Source organism: Squalius cephalus (genome assembly GCF_949319135.1).
Source record: "Squalius cephalus genome assembly, chromosome: 12".
Taxonomy (NCBI): Eukaryota; Metazoa; Chordata; class Actinopteri; order Cypriniformes; family Leuciscidae; genus Squalius; species Squalius cephalus.
The window spans coordinates 2,879,618-2,904,930 of NC_137133.1; the positions used below are offsets into that span (position 1 = coordinate 2,879,618).

Genomic DNA, 25,313 nt, shown 5'->3' on the forward strand with positions numbered 1-25,313 from the left:
GATTGGTTTGTCTATTTAAACTCTGAGTTTCCTGTAGTTTGTCGGTTCTCATCGAGTTAGGTTTGGTTGTTTAGTTCCTGTGTTTTCTGAATACCTTCAGTTCTGTCTGCTGCGATTAGATCCGTTTCATTAACTATACTGCAACCCCACCGTGACATTACGTTGATTTCTGCATAAATTAGTCATTTTTTCTTTTTTTTTTTTGAGTCACAACATTAGACTAAGATCATATGCTCAAACAACATTCAAGCATTGTTTTTACATCCTTATTGAACACACCCTTGTACACATTCACAATGCATATTGGGGAAAAATACACTAACATTCAAAAGTTTCAGTAACATTTATAAAAAAAATTTTGTCAGCAAGGCTGCATTTATTTGATCAAAAATACATTAAAAACTGTATATTCTGAAATATTATTACAATTTAGAATAGTTATATTCTATGTGGATATATTGTGTAAGTGTAATTTATTCCTGTGGTCAAAGCTCAATTTTCAGCATCATTACTCCAGTCTTCAGTGTCACATGACCCTTCAGAAATCATTCTGATATGATGATTTGCTGCTCAAGAAACATTTCTGATTATTATCAGTGGTGAATATAGTTGTGCTGCTTCATATTTCTGTCGAAACAGTGATACCTTTTTTTTTTTTAGGATTCTTTGATGAATAGAAAGAACATTATAACATTGTAACATTATATAAGTCTTTACTCTCACTTTAGTATTTCATTAACTTTTAGTATTAACTAAAAAATCCCCAAACTTTTTGGACGGTAGTGTATGTGAACCCTCAGATTTAATAAACGGTTGATAGCAATAACCTCCACCAAACATGTCCTGTAGTTGCTGCTCAGACCTTCACAGCCGGTCACCTGTTTTATTGCAGACCTTATCACCAAAGCCGGGTTGAGGCCAGGAGTCTCTGACCTTTTCAAGAGTCCCTCCATCACATGCAGTGCCTTGACAAATGCTACACACAAACAGAACAACACAGTATGAGCCATCTGATGTTATATTTGGTTTTCCCCCGGTAATAGAGAAGGGAGTTGAGAGGCCTGGCTGTCTCAGATGTTGCACCTAGGGTTATTATAGTTAACTAAAATTGAAATTCTACCATAAAAATGATTTTGTGTGCAGTAGTAGCTACACACTGCGTCATCATCTTTTTTTACTTTTTTACTACGGTTGGCAACCCGCATTAAGCCCCCAATATACATAAACTCGAAGAATGAACTGGTGTGAAAACACTTCGAACTAAATCAGGCCTAAACGAAGTTTGTTTGAAGTGGGGTTTTTTTCCGGAGTTCGAAGTTGCCAAAGCAAACTTGAACCCCTTTGAACTACCATTGGTCAGTGGTGATGATGATGTAATCGGTGGGCGTGGCTCTGCGGCTCCGCCTCTTTTGAGATGTAAATCTTCTCCGGTTAATGTCTTCTGTTCAGTCCGTCGAGTAGGGCTGCTCGATTATGGAAAAAATCATAATCGCGATTATTTTGGTCAGTATTGAAAACAGGACATGGCAAAATAATCGTTTTTACTTGATTGTACTATTTTGGTGATCGTTGCGAGCCGAAGTCGAAATTCAATTAATTGCACTGCCCTACCGTCGAGCTCAGACCTGAGTGATAACGAGAACACACTGGAGAGCCGCTTTATAGGAGAGACTAAAGTTTTAATTATAATTGAAAGCAACACTGACCCTGTTTTTTAATGTTTAATACTGTAAAGCTGCTTCTTCTAAGCAATCTATTGTATAAAGTGCTATATAACAAATGTGATTTGACTGGAGTACCGAATTTCTATGATCAGATGCTTTCTTAACTGCTGTTTTCTCACTGATGTCGTATTTGTTGGGTTTATTGTATTATTGAAAGTAAAGTGCTCAGTACATAATCATATGTTCATCTAAATGCCGCTCTTAGCAGAGTAGGCTAGGCGTTGGGATGTTTGCTAACTGTAAATCACTGAATTTTTTCCCCAAAATTAAGAATGAAAAATAATTTCGCTGTAAGTATATAGGGATCTTTAAGATGTCATACCGCCACCTACTGTGTTGGAGAAACTGGCGCTGGATTAATTACAATATTATTGTATGTTTAGTGTTAATACAATATCAGTATTTAACTTTTTTAATATATCAGTCAGTACTAGGGCTGCACGATTTGGGGAAAATGTCATATTGCGATAATTGAGGTCAATATTGCGATTACGATTGCGATATGCGATATAATAAACAAATGGTTTCATGAGTCAACTTGCTTGGTTCTCAAGGAAAATAAATGCACACACAGATTAGTGATAATCAGCCTAAAGAAAAAAGTTCTTTAGTCAAGAGCAGTGAGTGTTTTTCTCTGTTCCCTTTGTTCTTTGATTAACTTTAGCGACAGATTTTTTTATTTTTTTTTATTGCATTTTAACAAGAACAAAACATAATTTACATACAAGAGTACATATAACCATACATGTCAGGGGTAAAGAAAAATAATAAGAAGAAGAAAAAAGAAAAAAAGAATAACTTTAGCGACAGATGTCATTAGTGGCTACTGTGTACTGTCCCTTTAAGACCAGCCGCTGTCATAAGCCGCGTTTCCACCGCAGGAACTTTCCCCAGGAACTAGGAACTTTGGGCTGGTACTCGATGTGTTTACACCGCAGGAACCAGGGTCTAAATGAAGTTCCGGGTAAATATTTGCCCCTCCGATAGTCCCTGCTCACGAGGTAGTACTTTTTCAAAGTTCAGGAACTTTCAGGGGTGGGACTTGTGCGCTGCACAAGCTGATTGGTTGTGTTCACGCCGCATTTTGGTTGGATGACTCCACGCAGCATTTTCTTTATTTTTAACCTCCCTTTTAAAAAGTGGCTTCATGCAGTAAAGTTGTCTGTCTGCAAATATGGAATTTAATAAAAAAAACTGGGGGACTGGCGACGAGTTTCAGGCTTTATTATTTGGGTATTTGTGGAAGAGGAAACTTTCTGCGCGTTCGTCACAGCCATCTCACGGCCAATGTCCGCAATAGCTGATAACATACAATTTTATATCTAACGTTAGCATTACGAGCTCTGAACACGCTTTATCAGTGCTCGTCTCTTTTCTGCCACAGCTTTTAATATTAAGTCATTATGTTTACACATTGTCATCTATTGCAAGGCAAACCATGTTACAAATTTACTATAACAGGATTGAAATAGCGCATTGAGGTTGGTAACAAACAACTATTTACAAGACTGTCACTATTTATGATTGATAGACGGGGTTCAGGCTTTTTTTAAGAGTATTTGCGCAAAAGGAAATTTTTGCGCGTTCGTCCCAGTCATCTCACAACGTACCTTGTCTAATTTTATACGCATACGAGCTTTCTGAACACGCTTTAGTATCAGTGCTCGTCTATTTTGTTATGTTAATTAGCCTACCTCGTTAGTAAACCAATAACTGCAGCACAGTTTGAATCTCCTCCATACTTATAAATGTGGCGCTCAAAACTGATTACTGTCCGTCGCAGACTGGGAGGAGCAGTTGCGCGCAGTTTACCTTCCCGGTACTTTAGACCGCGGTGTAAACGCAGAAAGCAACCGGTCTGGGGCAAAAAAGGTTCCTGGGAAAAAAGTTCCTGGGACAAATTGTTCCGGGTAATTTCGGTGGAAAAGCGGCTAGAGACTCGGATCTCACACGCGCCTCATTCTTTCACGAGTCATCACAACTCTTCATGTTCATCATAAGATACTCTTATGTTATGAAGACACTCGACAAAAAGACATTTTGGCATAATTGTGTGTGTTATTGTTCGTTCAAGCTCGAAAGAGAACTGTATTCTATGGGGTGAGATTTCGGTCAGAATTCTGCGCGCGCAAGATCACATTTTGAGCGCGCAAAAGGGCATTTCGCACGCGCGTGAACTGAGTTTTGCGGAGAAATGTTCGTCTCGCAGATAAGAAAATATTGCGAGCGAACGAAAATCAATTTTGCATTTAAAATAAGTATTTGGATGTGCGCGGACGTTCTCTTTCGCGTGTGCAAAGTTTCACTTTCTTGCTCTTTTCATACCAGCCGTGAGCGCTCTCTAAGCCCAGACGGCTCGCTTGCTCAACACAACCCAGCGTTACAATATGCCATAATTCCAGCCAATCAGAGATGAGACTGCTAAATTCTGATTGGCTGGCTTGAAAACCAATCACAAGACTCCCTGCATCACCGACTGCGGAAGAGAACTAGTGCAGTTGAGTAAAGTTGGCAGTAAATTCACAGATTCGATTGTTTTATAACCATCAGGACAGCAGTGATGGGTGAACTAAATTTGGCAACAATACAGTGAATTACAGTGAAGTTATTAAATATTTTTCATAAAAATCATAAAAAAATCACAAATGTACAATTGTACAACTTAAAATATATTTTCCCCAAAAAAAGTGTTGTTGTATAACCATCAGGACAGCAGTGATGTGTGAACTGAATTTAGCAACAATACAGTGAATTACAGTAAAGTTATTGAGTATGTTTCATAAAAATCATAAAAATTATACACTTACAATTGTATACAATTTAAAATATATATTTTACCAAAATAAGTATTGTAGTATAACCTTCAGGACAGCAGTGATGTGTGAACTAAATTAGGCAACAATACAGTGAATACTGTATTGAAGTTATTGAATTTTTTCATAAAATAATTTTAAAAAATCATAAATTTACAATTGTATATACAACTTTAAAAAAAAACATTTTTTCCAAAATAAGTGTTGTAGTATAACATCAGGACATCAGTGATGTGTGAACTGAATTTGCCAAAAATACAGTGAATTACAGTGAAGTTTTTGAATATTTTTCATAAATAATAATCATAAAAAATATGCAAAACGATATTTATACAAAATAAGTCTTGTAGTATAACCATCAGGACAGCAGTGATGTGTGAACTGAATTTGATGACATTATAGTGTGTGACAGTGAAGTTATTGACTGTTTTCGTAGTAACGCTTTTCGGGTTTTGCACTTTTCAGACGGTCCCGCCTGCGCATAGAGATCAATGTATTTTGTCCACTGCGAGGGAAAGCTCATTTGGAGGAAAATTAGGTTGTAGCTGCTTGTCTACATTACTACAATTAAAAAGAGGTGTTATTTGTGCAGTAACAACGTTTAGCTCACAAGTTATTGACCCGGGAAGTTCGAATCTGTGAATTTACTGCCAACTTTACTCAACTGCACTAGTTCTCTTCCGCAGTCGGTGATGCAGGGAGTCTTGTGATTGGTTTTCAAGCCAGCCAATCAGAATTTAGCAGTCTCATCTCTGATTGACTGGAATTATGGCATATTGTAACGCTGGGTTGTGTTGAGCAAGCGAGCCGTCTGGGCTTAGAGAGCGCTCACGGCTGGTATGAAAGGAGCAAGAAAGTGAAACTTTGCACACGCGAAAGAGAACGTCCGCGCACATCCAAATACTTATTTTAAATGCAAAATTGATTTTCGTTCGCTCGCAATATTTTCTTATCTGCGAGACGAACATTTCTCCACAAAACTCAGTTCACGCGCGTGCGAAATGCCCTTTTGCACGCTCAAAATGTGATCTTGCGCGCGCAGAATTCTGACCGAAATCTCACCCCATAGTATTCTGTCATGCTGTTTTGTGCGCACGCACGATATTAGCGCGAGTCTTTCTGTCTGTCACTTCACAGGCAGCGCGTTCATTTTGGCATACATGTGTGTTGTTCGTTCTACCGCGAAAGAGAACTTGATACTGGCGCGCGTCGGTGTTTGTGTGTGTGTGTGTGTGTGTGTCAGGAGGACATTCACAGGCAGCTTGTTCTTTTATGTCTTATCGCGCATGAATGGTTTAAAAGCATTTGCATTAATAAGTGCGTTAACAGCGCTAATTTGTTTATTTAATATAAAATCGCAGCATTTTGCGTCATACAATCGCGTAGGCTTGACATCGCGATTGCGATTGCGATACGATTAATCGTGCAGCACTAGTCAGTACCAATATATTGTGATGCCCCTTCTATGTTCATGTGCATTAGATGGATGGCTATGGCCTTTGCATCTCACTGTTTTTCATTACTATGTTGGATCAGTACCCTGTCACAAAAATGGCAAACTCAAAACAAAAGGCCAGCTCTATGAAAGAAGCGCTCGTAAAGCCCGTCTCTCGCCACATCCCTCTGATGACTGTAATTATCTTAATAAGTTCACAGCTATTTTCAAGCTGCGGCTGGCTTGAGCAGAGTTCAGCACTCAGTGCTGCATATTTAATATGTGTATCAATGAAGAGGAGAGCAGTCCTCCCAGAATGAAGGGCTTTGTTTTGTCATCAATTACCACTGCATCTATCCAAAGGCCAGTGTCTCGATCCGCCCATGCACACAGACTGCATAAATAACCAAAAATGATGATATTGATTCCAGCAAAGGGGGAAAATCGTTCATGTGCCCAGAAATGATTGGTCTGGCAGGTGGGTGGTCTGTGTGACGCAGTTTTAAGTCACTTGTTGTGTTCTGTCTCCCGCAGGCGTTCACTGCACACATGGCTTCAACCGCACGGGCTTCTTAATATGTGCCTACCTGGTGGAGAAAATGGACTGGAGGTAAGAAAACACACACGAGCACTCACCAATGAACACACACGAGTACTCACCCAATGAACACACACGAGAAGCACTCACTAATGAACACACGCGAGTACTCACCAATGAACACACACGAGTACTCACCCAATGAACACACACGAGAAGCACTCACTAATGAACACACACGAGTACTCACCCAATGAACACACACGAGAAGCACTCACTAATGAACACACACGAGTACTCACCAGTGAACACACACGAGTACTCACCCAATGAACACACACGAGTACTCACCCAATGAACACACGAGAAGCACTCACCCAATGAACACACGAGAAGCACTCACCCAATGAACACACACGAGTACTCACCCAATGAACACACGAGAAGCACTCACCCAATGAACACACACGAGAAGCACTCACCAATGAACACACACGAGAAGCACTCACCAATGAACACACACGAGTACTCACCAGTGAACACACACGAGTACTCACCCAATGAACACACACGAGTACTCACCCAATGAACACACGAGAAGCACTCACCCAATGAACACACACGAGAAGCACTTACCAATGAACACACACGAGAAGCACTCACTAATGAACACACACGAGTACTCACCAATGAACACACACGAGTACTCACCCAATGAACACACACGAGTACTCACCCAATGAACACACACAAGAAGCACTCACCAATGAACACACACGAGTACTCACCAATGAACACACATGAGAAGCACTCACCAATGAACACACACGAGAAGCACTCACTAATGAACACACACGAGAAGCACTCACTAATGAACACACACAAGTACTCACCAATGAACACACACGAGAAGCACTCACTAATGAACACACACGAGTACTCACCAATGAACACACACGAGTACTCACCCAATGAACACACACGAGAAGCACTCACCAATGAACACACACGAGAAGCACTCACCAATGAACACACACGAGTACTCACCAATGAACACACACGAGTACTCACCCAATGAACACACACGAGAAGCACTCACCAATGAACACACACGAGAAGCACTCACTAATGAACACACACGAGTACTCACCAATGAACACACACGAGAAGCACTCACCAATGAACACACACGAGAAGCACTCACTAATGAACACACACGAGTACTCACCAATGAACACACACGAGAAGCACTCACCAATGAACACACGAGAAGCACTCACTAATGAACACACACGAGAAGCACTCACCCAATGAACACACGAGAAGCACTCACTAATGAACACACACGAGAAGCACTCACCCAATGAACACACGAGAAGCACTCACTAATGAACACACACGAGCACTCACCAATGAACACACGAGAAGCACTCACTAATGAACACACACGAGAAGCACTCACCCAATGAACACACGAGAAGCACTCACTAATGAACACACACGAGTACTCACCAATGAACACACGAGAAGCACTCACTAATGAACACACACGAGTACTCACCAATGAACACACGTAGACTGGCCACTAAATGAACCTTTTTTGGTGACCAGCCACAGTAGCCGGAGGATACCAAGCCAAGCAAACCTAAAAATAGCTCTTTTTGCACACACATTAATTACCTAAAATACCACTCATTACAAAATAAATTAAAATATTTGGTTACACTTTATTTTAAGGTGTCACTGTTGCAGTGTAATTATATAGTTAAGTACTGAGTAAATATTAAGTAACTACATGTACTTACTATAGGATTAGGGTTTGGTTGAGGGTTAGTTGCATGTAATTATGCATAGTTTACTGTTATTACTATGGTAAGTACATGTAACAAGGACACTGTAAAATAAAGTGTTACCAAATAAATGAATACTCTCATCAGTGAATTATTTGACAGACTAATTTAAACCGTAACTAAAAGAACAGATTCATTTGGCTGATTTGTTTGTGCGTCAGACTTCATGCTGTGTGTTTGTCTTTCTGTGCAGCCCACGAGGACTTCATCATAGAAAGACATTTTCTTGCTACTATTTTTTTCTCTCGTCACATTTAATACAGACTGCAAACTTACAAATCACACAAAATATAATTCATAGACTCGTGTCTATGCACTAAAATGTTAGGGTAGACCTGCCACACCCTAATAAGTACCCACATTTGTCTGGTGCTAGATGTTAATTTCAACTATTTGAAGTTTGGGGTCATTTAAGATTTAAAAATAAATAAATACTTTTATTCAGCAAGCACACTTTAAATGATCGAAAGTGTCAGACATTTTTAATGTTACAAATGATTTCTATTAATGCTGCTCTTTAATAATAAACTTTCTACACATTATAATCCTGAAAGACAAATATAAAACAGTCACGGTTTCCACAGAAATATGAAGCAGCGCAACTGTTTTCAACACTGATAATAATCAGAAATGTTTCTTGAGCATCAAATCATCATATTATCATGATTTCTGAAGGATCATGTGACACTGAAGACTGGAGTAATGATGCTGAAAATACAGCTTTACTCTCACAGAAATATATTACATTTTAAAATAATGCAATTAATGCATTAATGCTTTAAAATAATGTAATAAATGTACACTTGGTGAGCATAAGAAAAAAACATTAAAAGTATGTAGTGTATATGTTAAAATATGGTTATTTTTGCTTCTATATGTTATATAAGCACGTAGTAATCTCTGCGTGCGGTCCGGTATATGAGCTCTGCGAGCGGTCTCATGTAAGCACTCAGAGTGTGTTCTGGACACAGCAATAACACGGCTGGGTCTGTCTCATCCCGAGGCAGCACTTGCAAGCCAACACTTGGTCCCTAAAGGGGGTTGTGGGAACTTCGGGCACGTCCCCGGGCCGGGGTCTCAGGATCCGGTGAGAGTATGCCGGACCAAACTCAAGGCGTAACCGTCTCTGAGGACGCCATGTGACCCAGGAGCCTTGGAAACCGTCTTCAGGGAGTTCAGCATCGACTGAGTGTGCTCGTTCCTGAGATGCGCTGTCACATTGACATATCCTGGGAAAAGAGATGCTCTGCACTGGGGAGAGTTTGCTCTTCTAAACGGCTGAGGTGCCTGAGCACCAGGGGCCTCGTATATAAAACTTATTGTAGATTTCACCCTAAAAGTGTGCGTACACAAGATTCAGATTTATAAAAGCATGCATACGCCAGAACCCGCACAGAATTCCCTTTATAAAACCCAGTCAGCGGAAGATTGTGCGTACATGCGCCTCTACCACGGAATATCATTATAACTGTGGCTGGTAACTCTATGATGATTGAAATCATGAAATTACCTTAAAGATTTACTTAACAAACTGCAAAATCATATTTTTGAATACATTTTATTTCATGCACGGAGTGCTTTTGACAGCTCTGCACGAGCTTGCGGCGCCACCATCGGGACAGTTAGCCCTATAATCGAATCCTATCATTAATAAAGTGTAGACACAAAGTAAATAAGATATTCATCGCAGTGTAGACAACTTGGATTATAATGGAACTTTTTGAGATCATGAACTGAGATCAGCGACAGCTTTTTGAGTGATTGTAAAGTGTTTTCTGAACGTTTTCTAGGCTAAATATAATCCGTTCAGAATTTAAATAGAAGTCGACACATAATGGTAATTGATATGATAATTGATATTAGTACGTTATCAGCTAGTAATGCTGCTAATGTGTAGGCCTGTCGCGATAGACAATAAATCAATTAATCACACGATAAAAAAAATGAGCTCGATAATTTTTCCGGCCGCGATAATTCCGTTTGCATGCTTGTTTGTTTTCCTCGTCCCTCTCTCTCTCTACCAAAGAGACTGGATGACCACTCTCGGTTCCTTAGTGTATAGGAGGAGTGAACCCTCTTGTCAGTCACATGGTCTTTGTGTGGGAAAGCGCCGGCGGGACTGCTTGCGGCGACTGCCGGGAGAGAGAGAGAAGACGCTAGTTGTGAGTTGGAGGGAAAAAAAAGAAAAAGATGGAATTGGTTTCAAAGCCAAACGCGACAGCGAGCCCGATCTCATGAAAATGCGTATCTATACCGTGGATGTTATTTCTCGTGCCATTTATACGCCAAAAATATTTTTTTGCGTGCATATGATACGCATTTTATGTGTAATACGCACGCACTCCTCACCCCTAATCCTAACCAAGTATTTTCAGTGCGTAGCATATACACGCAATAAAGTGCGTCTCCGTCTTCCCGACAGTAAATTACACAATCACTCGGGCGTTTAGTCGACAAAGAAACAGGAGGACAGTGCAAAATGGTGTGATATGGCCTGTTGAGGCTTTTTATTTTATTTACAAAGGTTTTTTTTTTTGCCTATCACTATTTATGTCTGAGCCTAATGTTTAATATTTTTTGAAGTGCAATTTTGTTTACATCCATTTTATTTATTGTTTTTGGTATTTATTCAAGTGAATTTTTTGTTAACAGACACTGAGAGTCCATTACTTTTATTGTTTTTGGTTGTTTTGTTAATTCTTTTGTGGATATTTAAAAAAAAAATCCGTTTTCAATATTTAATATTCTTTAGAAATAAAGGTTTATAGGTCTTTGAAAAGTTGTACCTGCATTATTTTGCCATTATCATTATATTAGATGAAAATTGTCTCAGAACGACAATATTATCGTTTATCGCAATAATTTCTTGGACAATTTATCGTCCAGAAAAATTTGTTATCGTGACAGGCCTACTAATGTGACATGTTTGCCATCTCAGAGTCAGACCGCTGTCTTGTGCCTTCGAAAAATCACCGTCCTTAAAAATAATAATAGGAAAAGCCCCGCCGTTTTTTTGCGTTTTGCGGTGCGGACCTTGTAAACATGTAAACAGTCAATAGTTACGTTTACATGGACACTTTTTTTCATGGTCAATTACAGAAAGCACCAATTAAAAACACATAGGCCTAAAGCATCGATTGTATTCTAACTCTCAAAACGCCTCCTCTTTGTCCATAAATGAAAAAAAGAAATGATATTGCCCAATGTAATTGCATTTGATCACACATCATGGCAAAATTTAAAAACTTCCAAAGTCGAAAGTAGAAACATCCCGAGTTGAAGGAAGAAACACTTCTTTGCTTATTTCAATTCATCCCAATATCAACAAACTCTTCATGCTGGATAAAACAGAAGTGCTCTCGTCACTGTTATTTGTCAACTCCCATTGATCATCGTGAGACGTGATCAGAGTCGGTCTGATATCATTCCCCCTTACAATCAGAGTCACTCTTCAAGCGTAGGAAATGTTGTGTTCATTATTCAGAAGAAATTGCTGAAGAGATTAGAAAAACACTGCTGACGTCTTTCACTGTGGAAGAAGTTAAAAGTCATTTCCAAGTCTCCGAGTCTGAGTTGTAATCTCTAAATGGAAAGGCTTGTAACAGTAGTAGGTCTGCCTTGGAGACATCTGCTGAAATTTCAATGAGGGCGCATTAAAAAAACATGTGAAGAAGTGAAGGCTTTACCTCTGTCACCTTCGGTCAGTGTTCGTGACCGCACGGTCGGAGGGACAGGGCTAAAATCCCGAGAGGACAGCAGAGCAGAAGATAAAACAGTGCTAGCAAATACAATCTGACTTACTCTAAAAATGTTTTTTAACCGATTTTTTTTTTTTTTTTATGGTCTAATTTAGATTTGAGAGGGAAATACTCAAACTGTTTTTCTGTCTCATCAGGAGCACAGACTCAGTTTTGTTGTGGCTGCGAGTTCATAAACGAAGGCTTGGCTCATGAATATGAATTATGTTACACACAGTGTTTGCTCTTTTGCTTGATTAGCAGACAGGCATGATTTGGAAAGAAGGCTTGGCCCATGAATATGAATTCCTTGTGACTGGACGCTTTGGGAAGTTTGCTAACCGATCAACATGACCTAATTAATATTCATGAACTAAGCAGTCTGCCAGTCAAATAGCAACAGACTAGGAGACGTGTTGGATTTGTACGCTTCTAAAACCCTGACGCTGAGATAGATAGGGACTAACTAGGTCCCTCACAGCAGTGCAGTGAAGAACATCAAGCTTGACAAACTGCCTTCGCTTGCAGGTTTGTGAAGATTTACACATAATGTGTGTGAAGGCCAGCATGTTGAAGTCATCTCGAGTCTTCAGGCGTAGAGTCGTCTTCATTGTGTTTCTCTCACTGGAGCTTTCAATGCGTCTCTGAAAAGTGTTTGAGAAATGACATTGATTTGATTGTTTTGAGCATATATATATATAAGCTCTCACTGTTGAGTGCATCTCTCATCGCATGTGTGTATAAGGTTGTGGACTGCGCAGAAAATATGCTAAATGCAAATATTAAAATGAAATGAATCGTGCAAAGTTAGGATAGCAAAATAAATGTTAAAAAGTGGGAGAAAATGGCAGTATGGATGGGCTGCATGAAAAGCCCTCATCTTCAGAAACCATGAGCAATGATGCAGAATACATTACACACAGCTCGACTCGCCACAGTGATGTTGTTTGGTCATTTATGAACCGCTGAGAGCATGAAACCATCAAGATTTGAGAGACATTTAGAAACCAAATGATCAGTTCTGCCGTTTAGCTTCATATCATATTAATTACTAGGCATATTGTTGTGCATATGCACTAATGCATGTAAATATTATTTAAGGCGAGACACGGCTGGCAGTTTTTTTTTTACTGGTCAGTTTTGAGATTTTTGGATATTTGTCTTCAATAACATGTCTTCTTTCAGACTTGTGGTGGAAAAAAAGTCTGAAATCCACATTTAGGTCTTTATTTTACTACACTTTGTCTGTTTGCGTCTGTAGATTTCTCATAAATTCAACAAAAGTTGGCGTTCTTAATCAACACGCTGCTCCGCGATCGCTGTCTGCTCCTGTCATCACACACACCGCTGGAAAGCTCTCTCTCTCCTGTACAATGCTGTCGGATCCAAATATGGTCATTTCCTTTTTATCAGCAACCAATCGTGAAAGTAAAAGGGCTGAATGCGCAATCTCATTGGCTGATGATAAATCTTTAAAGCCCGTTTTCTCAAAATGACTTTTCTCTCCGAAATCTCCACTTCAGTAGCACCGATATACACCAAACTCTCCAGTCTTGTACCTAGTTATATTATGAAGACATTTACAGAGGGATTTGTAAATATATTATTCCTAGCCTGATTTATAGATTTTATTCCAAAAAAACATGGCGCAAATCATTTTTTTAAGGCTATTGATAGTATATTCTGATTTACAGGATAACAAAAGTAGATATCCATAAATCCCTCTGTAATTTTTTCCCATCTAATATGTGAACACAATGAAAAAAGAATTTTGAACCTGGCTTTATCCAATACTCAGATTTCGTTTTTTTAAATATATGCGAATTAGCGCATATTTAATTAGATATTGCCTAATTTGCATATTTAAACATTAAATTACAGAAAACTTGTAATACATTTTTTTCTCATCTTAATGTAGGTAATCAACTGGGAAAGTTTCATGGTGATATCTGCTAGTTAAAAAATTTACCATATTCACCTGTAGTGTCAAAGTGTAAGCTTTAGCACATTTTTTGTTTACATTTTTTTTTTTTTTACTTTTGTATGATAATCAGTTTCAGTAAAGTTTTGGGTTGCCACTGGATCCATGTTTTGGTCCTGGAGCAAGCGCAGTTGGTCTGTAACACCCTACACGAGCACTTCTGTTTACTCTGGGGTTTTTAAGTCCCGCCTCTTCCACACCTGGTTCGGCTCATCAATACTTCATTATGTTCAGTCAAGCATGCTAGTAGAAAGGGCTGTGTTGTCTCGAGGAAAGAATTTAATTGTTCGAATTTTATCGTATTGCCATGTGTTTGTTTCCCCCCAGTAAGTGAAGACATACTGCAGTAGCTCAAAGATATGATGCTGGCTCCTCTTATCTCATAATAACTGATGCATTAATAATGTTTATTAGTGGGTGATTCAGCACTAATTGTGTAAAGATGAGATCAAAATTCAGGGGTACTGCTCACCAAGGCATTCATTTGATCATAAATTAATTAAAAACTGATATTGAAGTAATATTAAGATTGTGTACAATGCAAAATAATAATTTTCTATTGTAATGTATTTGTAATTTATTCCTGTGATTAGTAAAGCTGTATTTTCAGCATCATTACTCCAGTCTTCAGTGTCACATGATCCTTCAGAAATCATTCTAATATGATGATTTGATGCTCAAGAAACATTTATGATTATTATCAGTGTTGAAAACAGTTGCACTGCTTCATATTTTTGTGGAAACAATTTTTTAGGATTCTTTGATGAATAGAAAGTTTAAAAAACAGCATTTATATGAAATATATATATATTTTTGTAATGTTGTAAATGTCTTTACTATCACTTTTGATCAATTTAATGTGTCCTTGATGAATAAAAGTATTAAATCTTACTGACCCCAAACTTTTGAATGATAATGTAAGTAATTATTGTAATATATTAAAGTATACGTGATCTAAAGAAATATTTAGTTTTAAATTAAGAAAAAGTAGTTAATAGTTAATAAATAGAAACTTTAAAATAAAATAAAAAGTTTACTAAAAGCGTATCATTTCACAGTCACAACACAGAATACAGTCACTGCTTGCCATGTCACGTCAACTATTTATTTATTTATTAAAAAATAAATGAAAAATATAAAATAAAATACATATATATTTATGAAACATAAAATTGCTTGGACATGGTTAGCAACTTTAAATTTCTAGAGCTATAAAAATGCCACCCAGCACTTAGAAATTAATTTAGAGATCTGACCAGTGGCATTTTTTTTTATTGATTGGTAGATGGAAATGAAAGGTAAAAGTTCACTTTTTTCTTTTAATGCAGTGTAAAAGTTGCTTTTAAACATGATTTACCATTTTGGTAGATTGATACATTTAACACCATAAATGAAATGAGAATCTTTTTTTGAATTTGTTTATTTTATTTAAATTATTATTATTTTTTAAATTAATATATTAATAATCAGAGTAATTAATCTTGCAGTATATGAATTAGGGATGCTCGAGATTTTGGCCACCATATCGGTATCAGCTGATATATGTTCATTTTTAATGTTATCATTTTAGGCCCAAATGTTAAAATTTTGTTTAAATTTTAAGAAAATTTGGCCGATATATTATAACCGATAAATGATGCATTTTTCCTTCAGTTGAGACACTTCAGATGCGCACTGTTCACCATGATGGTTTTGAACTGATGGAAATATGATTGGAATCACTTAAAAAAAAAGGAAAATACAGTAAAGTGCAACATGTGCAGCGCAAGTCTGTCATATAGGCTTCATACATTTATATAGTGAGAACATTATAATCGTGTGCTTGGGTCATGTATTTTAATGGTGAGGCTTTTGTTTGTGTAATCAGGCTCTCAAAAATGATATGCAAATTTGGATTAAGGTTGATCGGCCAATATATTGGTTATCGAATATAACGAATTATCGGTTATCGGTATCAGCCAAAATGTTCATACCTAAGTGCATCCCTACACAGCAAAATCCCCAGAGTTAAATTAACTCTGCTCAGAGAACATTTGGTCCCTCTCTACAGAGAGTTAAAATAACTCTGAATCAGAGTTAAAGTTAATGAGATACTTAAGTGATTAATTAAGTGATGATTGTGCATTAATGATGAACACCTGCTGTCAACAAGCAGAATCACTGAAGGAAAGAGAAACAAGAACAGAAAAAAGAGAAACACAAGAACTAAAACTGACTTCCAGCCACAGATGAAATCAACTGAAGACAAAAGAAGACATTAAATCTGTGAAGATCTCAGCAGAGGAGGGTTAAACAACTCCACAAACAGCATTACCAGCTTCACTTATTACTGACCAGATTGACTTTATTTCTGTCAGACGTTTACAGAAGTTCGTATTGAGAATTAACAGAGGTTTAGATGTTGACGATTTATTGAAAATGGTTGGTCACCATAATGGTGATGAGTGTTTCCTTTAGTTGGGCAGTTTGACTCTTAGCTTATTTTTTTGTGAGTTTGTGTTATTTGTAACAGTTTTTACCAAAACATGTAATTTGTTGCAAAGAATGCCAGACGCAAAGATGTTCAGGTGATCTAGTTTTCAACAACAAACAATAGAATGATGCACTTACTTCATCACTGTCCAAAAGTGGTCATTTGATGTTAATAGATTATATTCATTAACAATACTCTCTTGCACAGATTGGACATTTTGAATTTTTTAAATACATAATAGGGGATTTTTTTTTTCTAAGACACAGACATCAAGAATCAGCATATGAATCTCAACAATGGTGACATGATTCATGCCGCAATGCATCCTGGGAGCCATGAGTTTTATAATATTGTGGCTCCCAGCATGCATTGCAGCATGAAACATGTCACCATTGCTGAGATTCATATGCTGATTCTTGATGTCTTTGTCTAAAAAAAAAAAAAAAAAAAAAATCCCTATAATGTATTTTAAAAATCTAAATTCAGAATGTCCAATCTGTAGCTAGAGAGTATTGTTAGTGAATGTAATCTATTAACATCAAATAATCACTTTTAGACAGTCATGAGATAAGTGCATGTTTCTACTATATGTTGCTAAAAACTGTATCACCTGATCATCTTTATTTTTGGTTTTCTTTGTAACAAATTACGTGTTTTGGTAAAAACTGTTACAAAAACCACAAACTTGCAAAAAGAGTCAAACTGCCCAACTGAAGGAAACACTCATCACCATAATGGTGATCATACATTTTCAATAAATCGTCAACAACTAAACCTCTGTTAATTCTCAATACGAACTTCTGTAGACGTCTGACAGAAATACAGTCAGTCTGGTTAGTAATAAGTGAAGCTGGTAATGCTGTTTATGGAGTTGTTTAATCCTCCTCTGCTGAGATCTTGTTGACAGCAGGTGTTCATCATTAATGCCCAATCATCACTTAATTAACCACTTAAGTATCTCATTAACTTTAACTCTGATTCAGAGTTATTTTAACTCTCTTTAGAGAGGGAGCAAATGTTCTCTGAGCAGAGTTAATTTAACTCTGGGGATTTTGCTGTGTAGTGTGAATGTATGTAGTATTGCAGTGAGTGTATCCTGAAGGACGGGCGTGATGTGTGTTTCCTCTCGTCAGTGTGGAGGCGGCTGTGGCGGCGTTCGCTCAGGCTCGGTCCCCGGGCATCTATAAAGGAGACTACCTGAAGGAGCTCTTCCGGCGCTATGGGGATGTGGAGGACGCCCCGGCCGCTCCCGCTCTCCCCGAGTGGTGCTTCGATGACGAGGAGGATGGAGATGTGGATGACGACGGGAATGCCAGCGCTCAGGGCTCCGAGCCCAGCTCCTCTCACTCCAGTCAGGGCAAGAAGAAGAAAGAACGACTAAAAGTGGTGCGGGAAACTCATTTCAGCTCATGCTTTCAGTGTCCTGAAGGAATATCCCTGGCCCGATACAGCACGGCTCATCTGACTGTTGACTGTCACGTGACTGTTCTCTGTGTCTGTGTGTGTGTGTTTCAGGGCGCTGTGTTTCTGGAGGGGGTGACAGTCAAAGGCGTCTCTCAAGTCACGTCACAGCCCAAGCTCGGCTCCATCCAGCGCAAATGTCAGGAGTTCTCCGAGTGGGACAAGTGAGTGTGTGTGTGTGTGTGTGTGTGTGTGTTTTACACCCCGCAGACGCTCACTAGCTCTGAGCCCGTGTCACTGACATGTCAAGTACTCCAAAGTGTCAGACGGTGAGGACTGGGAATGTGTGGGGCGTGAATTAGGTACAAAATAAGGGAAACGCTTTACATTAAGGTTCATTATTTAACATGAATTAAGAATGAACAACACTTCTATAGCATTAATTAATCTTAGTTAATATTAATTCAAATTTCAACATTTACTAATACATTATTAAAATCAAAGGTTGTGTTTGTTAACATTAGTTAATGCACCGTGAACTAACATGAACAATCAATGAACAGCTGGATTTTTATTAACTAACATTAACAAATATTAATAAATACTGTAACAAATGTATTGCTCATAGTTAGTTCATGTTAGTTAATACATTAACTAATGAACTTTATTGTAAAGTGTTATAAGACTAAACCTCTAAAAAAAAGGCTCATATCTGAATGTGTTTGTAAGAAAGGAGCGGGGTTTAAGCGGACTAATAGAGGGAATGCATTGACGTCACTTTCCCGCGGGAACACACTCCCTCAGCGGGACTGAGTGGCAGAAGAGCTGCTGCGTGACTGGATTTAATAGGGGAAACTGCGAAAACACCAGTAAAACAAACCATTATCAGTTTAAACTTAAGGCTGGACTCGATATAGTGTTCCTTACAACTTACCAAAGATCCAGAGATCCAGTGATATTGACATGCAGCCGGGAATCGTGTTTCCTGATGTTTATATGAGCCTGATTTAGATGCCGGGGAAATACATAAAGCAAATTTGCCTGTGAATGCTTTATATAAATACAATATTGGTCTAAACCCGGGCGATCATTTATATAAATGTTAAGTCTCATCATATCGTCTAGCCCTAAAACAAAGTTTTTGTCAGTGTTTATTTAAAAACATTGAATTATGCCGAATTTAATTGATGAGCTGTCTATACAATATATAACAATACAATATATAGGATGTTTATACAATATAAATTCAGCATATTAACACAGAAATCCACCTTTCGCTGCCTGGATCCAGTTGTTCCTGTGAATTGAAATGATCCATTTGCTTCTCTGTTCTGTAGCTTTCGGCAGCCTGTAAAAATATACCTCAGATTTCTTGTCATATCTATAGTTGTACAGTCAATCGCAAAGCTCTTTCCCGTTTTAGATGTGTGTTTTTCGCTGCATTCACGCTGAAAACCAATGCTGTCGCTCAGTCTTGTTGCCACTCAGTGTGTGTGTTTTTAAGTGAAATATGCATGGATGAATTGTAAATCAACAACATGCATTTAGAAAATAGATAGAGTGAGTTTTCATATTCTGCCAACTCTGACATAGTCCGAAGCACATGATCTTTGTGCCTTTAAGCTCCTAATAATTAATTGGAAACATATTTGTAGCCTATTAATGGAGCGTGTCTCAGCTGAGTTCTGCCGTGTGTTTTTATCCTGATAAAGCGACAGCCATGATTACTTTCATTGATGAGTGGAGATCAATTAAAACCACCCAGCAATGTGTCTCATTATAATAAAAAAAAATGTTTATGTGCTTGCCTGTCAGATCCGGGTTTCCTGGAGCTCAGCCCGTATCGATGGACCGCAGGAACATTCGTCTGTTGGAGAAGAACGCTTATAAAGTCAGCTGGAAAGCGGACGGCACGCGGTGAGTCCAGCGACTGAAGTAGTGCTGTTCTGAGCACACGCTATGCTAACACATCAACACAAACGCTCTTAGCTACATGCTCCACAACGTCAAGATTTCACTAGAGAAACAAGCAAAGAGGGCAATTAAACAAGTTTTTTTATAGACGTATTACACTTTTGTAGCAATTTATCTCTTGAAATCCTAAAGTATTTTCATGAAGTTACTTATAATTGTTTTTTTTTTTTACACTTTTCCATCTTCTCTGAGTCTCTGACCCTTACAATTAAACATCCTTTTTTTTGTTTATGGTTAATTCATCTTGTATTTTGGATTTCAGTTTTTATTGAAATAGTTTGAATGATGCATTACTGATTTTACAACGGTTGGTTTAAAATATGAATGCGACTGTTGAAAAGTTTGAGGTCAGTAAGATTAAAAAAACATACTTTTATTCATCAAGGACGCATTAAATTCAAAAGTGACAGTAAAGACTTTAAAATGTTACAAAAGATTTCTATTTCAATTAAATGCTGACCTTTTAAACTTTCTTTTCATCAAATAATCCATAATGAAAAAATGTAAGCAGCACATCTGTTTTCAACATCTGAAGGATCATGTGACACTGAAGAGTAATGATGCTGAATATTCAGCTTTGATCACAGGAATAAATTACACTTTAAAATGTATTTGAACAGAAAACAGTTCTTTTAAATTGTAATAATATTTCTCAATATTACAGTTGTCACTGTATTTTTGAACAGAAAGCCTAGGTGAGCATAGGAGGAGGCCATGGAAGTAAAATAATGCCCAAATGTTTTTTAAAGTTTCCATTACATAAGAGGCTTCTTTCAAAAACATGAAAAAAAAAAGTGTACTAACCCCAACGTTTTAAGTTTATTATAATTAATATTAATACTCCCTCCTGTCTAATGCACTGATTGCCAGAAGTCAGGCCTAGAGGAGGTTCATTTAATCAGGCCATACAACATTCTTTGAGGGGTTTTTTTGGCTCCATTTTTTTTGACTTTTTTTTTTTTTTTACAAAATGCTAGTACATTGCCTATATACTAGTACATTGAATGTTTTTTTCGTCGTTCTTTTGATGTTGAATCACCCCTTCAAATGATCTTCAGTATAATTATGTCGTGCGGTTTCTATAATGTTGGCGTAGGTCCGTTTAATGATGCTACAGGTCGTTGTATGGCAGCTCTGCTTGAGCTTGTCTGCTGTAATGATGTGAGCTGTCTCTCTTCACTCCCGCTGGCTCATGCGCTCAAACGTCTGCGTGAACATCATTAAACACTCATCCATAGGACGGATCTGCTCAGATGCACCACGGTTGGCACCTTGCAGAATGTTTTATGCCATGGCAGCAGCGAATGAGCTGGTTTGGTGTGTCATAAGGATCCAAAATTAGCTGAAAGTTGAGCAGAACATCCGTGGCTCTTTGATAGAAAAACACTTGGCTCCGTCACTGAGACATTCAAAGGGCGCAGCTGATCTCTTTAACTGGAGATCCGTTCTAACAAGCCCATTATCCTGTGCTTTGGCCACTGAAGCGTTTGCTCTGGGGACGTCCAGCAAAGCCCTCTGTAATAATGACCAAACGAGAGGATATTAAAGCTCAAGCTCAAGGCAAAGACAGGGATTGATTTTTTTAAAAAGGGCTGAATGATTGTTTTTTGATACCAGTGCTAATATATCCAACCACTTTTCACTTTGGCATGCAATGTAAAAAATTGCTCTGGTAAAATAATGGCAGCAGAGTTGCCAGCAATATACTGTATTTCTACGGTATGAATACTGTGAAATTGCTTTACAGCTTATTACCGCAAAAACAAAATAAAGTACTTTCCAAATGTTTTTTTTTACAGTAAAATACTGGCAAAATACACCAGCAATATACTGTAATTCTATGGTATGAATACTGTGAAATTGCTTTAAAGCTTATTACCGTAAAAACAATTTTTTTTATTTTACAGTAAATGACTGTAAAATAAAATCTACAAAAATATGACTGGCAGCAGAGACGCCAGCAATATACTGTAATTATACAGCTATTATATTGCTTTACAGCTTATTACCGTTAAAAAGAAAACATGCAACATTCCTGTGATTATTTTAAAGGGGGGGGGGTGAAATGCTATTTCATGCATACTGAGTTTTTTACACTGGTAAAGAGTTGGATTCCCATGCTAAACATGGACAAAGTTTCAAAAACTAAGTTGTACGTTTGAAGGAGTATTTTTGTTCCAAAAATACTCCTTCCGGTTTGTCACAAGTTTCGGAAAGTTTTTTTCGAGTATGGCTCTGTCTTACGTAAGATAGGGCGGAATTTCCTTATATGGGTCCTAAGGGCACTTCTCCGGTAAGATCGCGGCCGCGCGCGCATTAGACCAGAGCAAGAGAGTGAAAGCAGTTCGCCATCAAAGCGCCCTGCCCGGCTTTTGGGAAGTCAATGTCACCAAAGAAGAGTGTTTTTGGTTGCCAGGGCAAGACAGACAACCCTGCACAGATTCCCAAAGAACCCGGCGTTAAGGAACCCGTGGATGGAGTTTGTTTTCCTGAGCATAAACGGAGTTGTGTAGCTGTTTGTTCCCTGCATTTCGACGATGATTGTTTTATAAACAAAGCCCAGATCGTCTAATGCTTAAGGATCGAGCAGTCGCAATGATAAAGGTTCGCGGTCGTGCGTTGGAACCGGACGGTGAGTAACTGTTGAACAAATAATGTCTCTGTGTGTTGTCACTAGCTCGGTGCGTTAGCACAGCTAAGCTTCGCCCACACGGCCCGCCCCCAGCCGCTCGTTTTTTTCCGGAAAGACTCGGTACACCCTATCTTTCTTTGATTAATATAATAAAACAAAAGACTTTTTGGAGATATGAAGGATGCAATATTACTCTATAGGTACTCAAGATTAACAGGAGATTGAGTGAAAATGAGCATTTCACCCCCCCTTTAATTTACAATACACTCTAAAAAATGGTGAGGTAAAAAGCAACCCAATTTGAGTCATTTTAGCAACACTACTCTAGGTCATAAAGGGAACCGCAAAATAGGTTGGAAACTAAAATCACAGGAAAATTCTACAGTAAAAATACAACAGTAATAGGCTAATAAAAAGTTGAACATTTGTTTATAGGCAAGAATACCCAAAATGGACAAAAATATAATAAAATCAACTTGAACATTTGTAAGAAAAAGTGCAGAAAAGAATACAAACTCAAACTCTGTTGTTTAGCTAATACAGTTAAACGAAATTGCGTTTTAAAAGTTTAATAATCAGCAATGTTTAAGAACAGATTTGACCAGTTATTTCATTTATTATCTCTCGCCAACAAGCACTTGACGGCCAAAACCATCAGGAATACACCGTGTGAAAGCCTTAATAAACACTGACATTTGGGAATAAATTATGTGAATCAATAGGATTTTACCCTCTCTGTTTAATGCGTTTATAATCACTCACTTCCCTCTCAAATGCTATTCCGGCTCATTCAGTTCCTCATCAGTCACCGTTCGAGTCATTTGGATGTGAGAGAAAACACTCCGACCAAAACCTCAAGTTTTTTAAGAACGCTGCAGCCAGTTTCAAATAAATAAATACATTTTCCATGTATGTTCCTGTCATGAGCATCCGCAAACACCGATAGGAAGACTTACTTGTACTCAAGCTCCTGTGAAAGATCAGCGTTATGTTTGCTTTAAAAATGCACCATCCCACAATGCATTGGGTACTAGAGTACAAATCCGTAATGCATAAATGCAGTAGATCAGTGTAGAAAATGGGCTGTAAATTAACAGCTGTTGCTTACCGCGAAAAATATTACTCAGAATGCATTGTTTTCTACAGCACATTAATGTTTAATGGAAAACAGTGTTACTGTCAGAATTTGGCCTTTTTTTTTTTTACCGAGCAATTGTTTACAGTGTGTGTGCAGACATTGTAAGCATTTGAGAGAAGACAAAGTCTAAAGTGTTCCCATTCATTCGGTACGATTCGTGACTGGGATATTGCACTCTCGCATAATTCCCTGAAGACACCTTCATTGACATCTAAAAGGCCAATAGCGCATAATGACGCGGACAGGCGCGCTGAATATAAATTTGATGGCATGTGATCTTTAGCTCCTCACTGCACTCTGAGAACACCATCCTGCCACATTCACAAGACAAGCACTGCTAACGGCTCGTGGCAGTCATCGTGTCACTGACAAAAGTCAAAAAGAAGACGTTTCTTAGCTTTGTTTTTGCAGATTTAATTACTTCTTTAATGAAAGGGTTTCTACCCTATTTGATATCGTGCTTTTTGAAATGTGAAAAGCATACTCATGAGCACAGTCCAGTGTGTCTGGGAATTTTCCGCACCAAAATGGCTCTTTTGACTTTACATTAGCACTTTGTCGACAGCTCTGTTGGCCATGATATGCTAATTGCGAATTTTGTTTTCGTTCTTGGGTCAAAATTAGTTAAAGGGATAGTTCACCCAAAAATGAAAATTCTATAATTTACTCACCCTCAAGTTGTTCCAAACCTGTATATGTTTCTTTCTTCTGCTGAACATGTGGGTAACCAAACAGTTTATCGGTTTGACCATTGACTGTTTGGTTACCCATATTCTTCAAAATATCTTCTTTTGTGTTCATCAGAAGAAAGACATTCATACAGGTTTGGAACAACTTGAGGGTGAGTAAATAATAGAATTTTCATTTTTGGGTGAACTATCATTTTAAGTTAAAGCAGTATATGTTAGCGAACATTAGCGCCGTCCACGCTGCTAAGAGCCACATTTAGATGAATACACATAATAATCAAATAAACATTGAACAAAAATGACAGTGGTGAGAAAACGACAGTAAAGAAAGCATCTGATTGTAGCGATGTGCATATGTTTGCACCAGCTTTGCAATTTGACACTCCATTCAAGTTACATATCGAGCATTTTATACAATATATTGCTTTAAAACAAGCAGCTTTGAATTTAAAATTACAAATTCAATTGCTACTGTAATGCAGCTCGGTCATGTTTTTACTCCTGGACATTTGACCTCGATGGACTGAACAGAAGTCCATTTCCACCTCAAAGAAGGCGGAGCCTCGGAGCCACACCCACCTATTACATCATCACCACAGACCAATGGTGGGGTGAAGATGTTTGCCAGACTCCGTCAAGCTGTTTTAAACTTCAAACGCACTGATTTTTTCCCCGAAATGACGTCACACCAGTTCTTTGTTTCGTTTCAGGGCCTTTAAGCAGAGAAATTGGATAAATTGTTGCCTAGTAGTGCAACAAGTAAGAACATGTAACGTTAATGTACGCGTAAGTGCACAGACTTTGATGTGTATATATATATATATGACAACTCATGTTTTTCTGAATGCTGGTGATCATGACTTCCCAACAGGGATGGAAATTAACTTTTTTGTCCACCGGCCACTGTGGCTGGTGGATTTCAAAATCT

The 25,313-nt window shown here is 38.1% G+C and overlaps 2 protein-coding genes across 3 annotated transcripts in view; one reads left to right on the forward strand and one right to left on the reverse strand.

Annotated features, from left to right (window-relative positions):
• Nucleotides 1–25,313, reverse strand: part of LOC307168033 (snake venom 5'-nucleotidase-like) — a 475,297-nt gene that overhangs the window by 259,940 nt on the left and 190,044 nt on the right. The gene's annotated exons all lie outside the window — the stretch shown is intronic.
• The window catches only part of rngtt (RNA guanylyltransferase and 5'-phosphatase), a 127,309-nt gene that overhangs the window by 15,263 nt on the left and 86,733 nt on the right, over nucleotides 1–25,313 (forward strand). Inside the window, exons 5-8 of the mRNA XM_079887572.1 lie at nucleotides 6,507–6,582; nucleotides 17,685–17,937; nucleotides 18,067–18,176; nucleotides 19,768–19,869. Coding sequence (XP_079743698.1) covers nucleotides 6,507–6,582; nucleotides 17,685–17,937; nucleotides 18,067–18,176; nucleotides 19,768–19,869 — 541 coding nt within the window. The remainder of the gene's footprint in view (nucleotides 1–6,506; nucleotides 6,583–17,684; nucleotides 17,938–18,066; nucleotides 18,177–19,767; nucleotides 19,870–25,313) is intronic.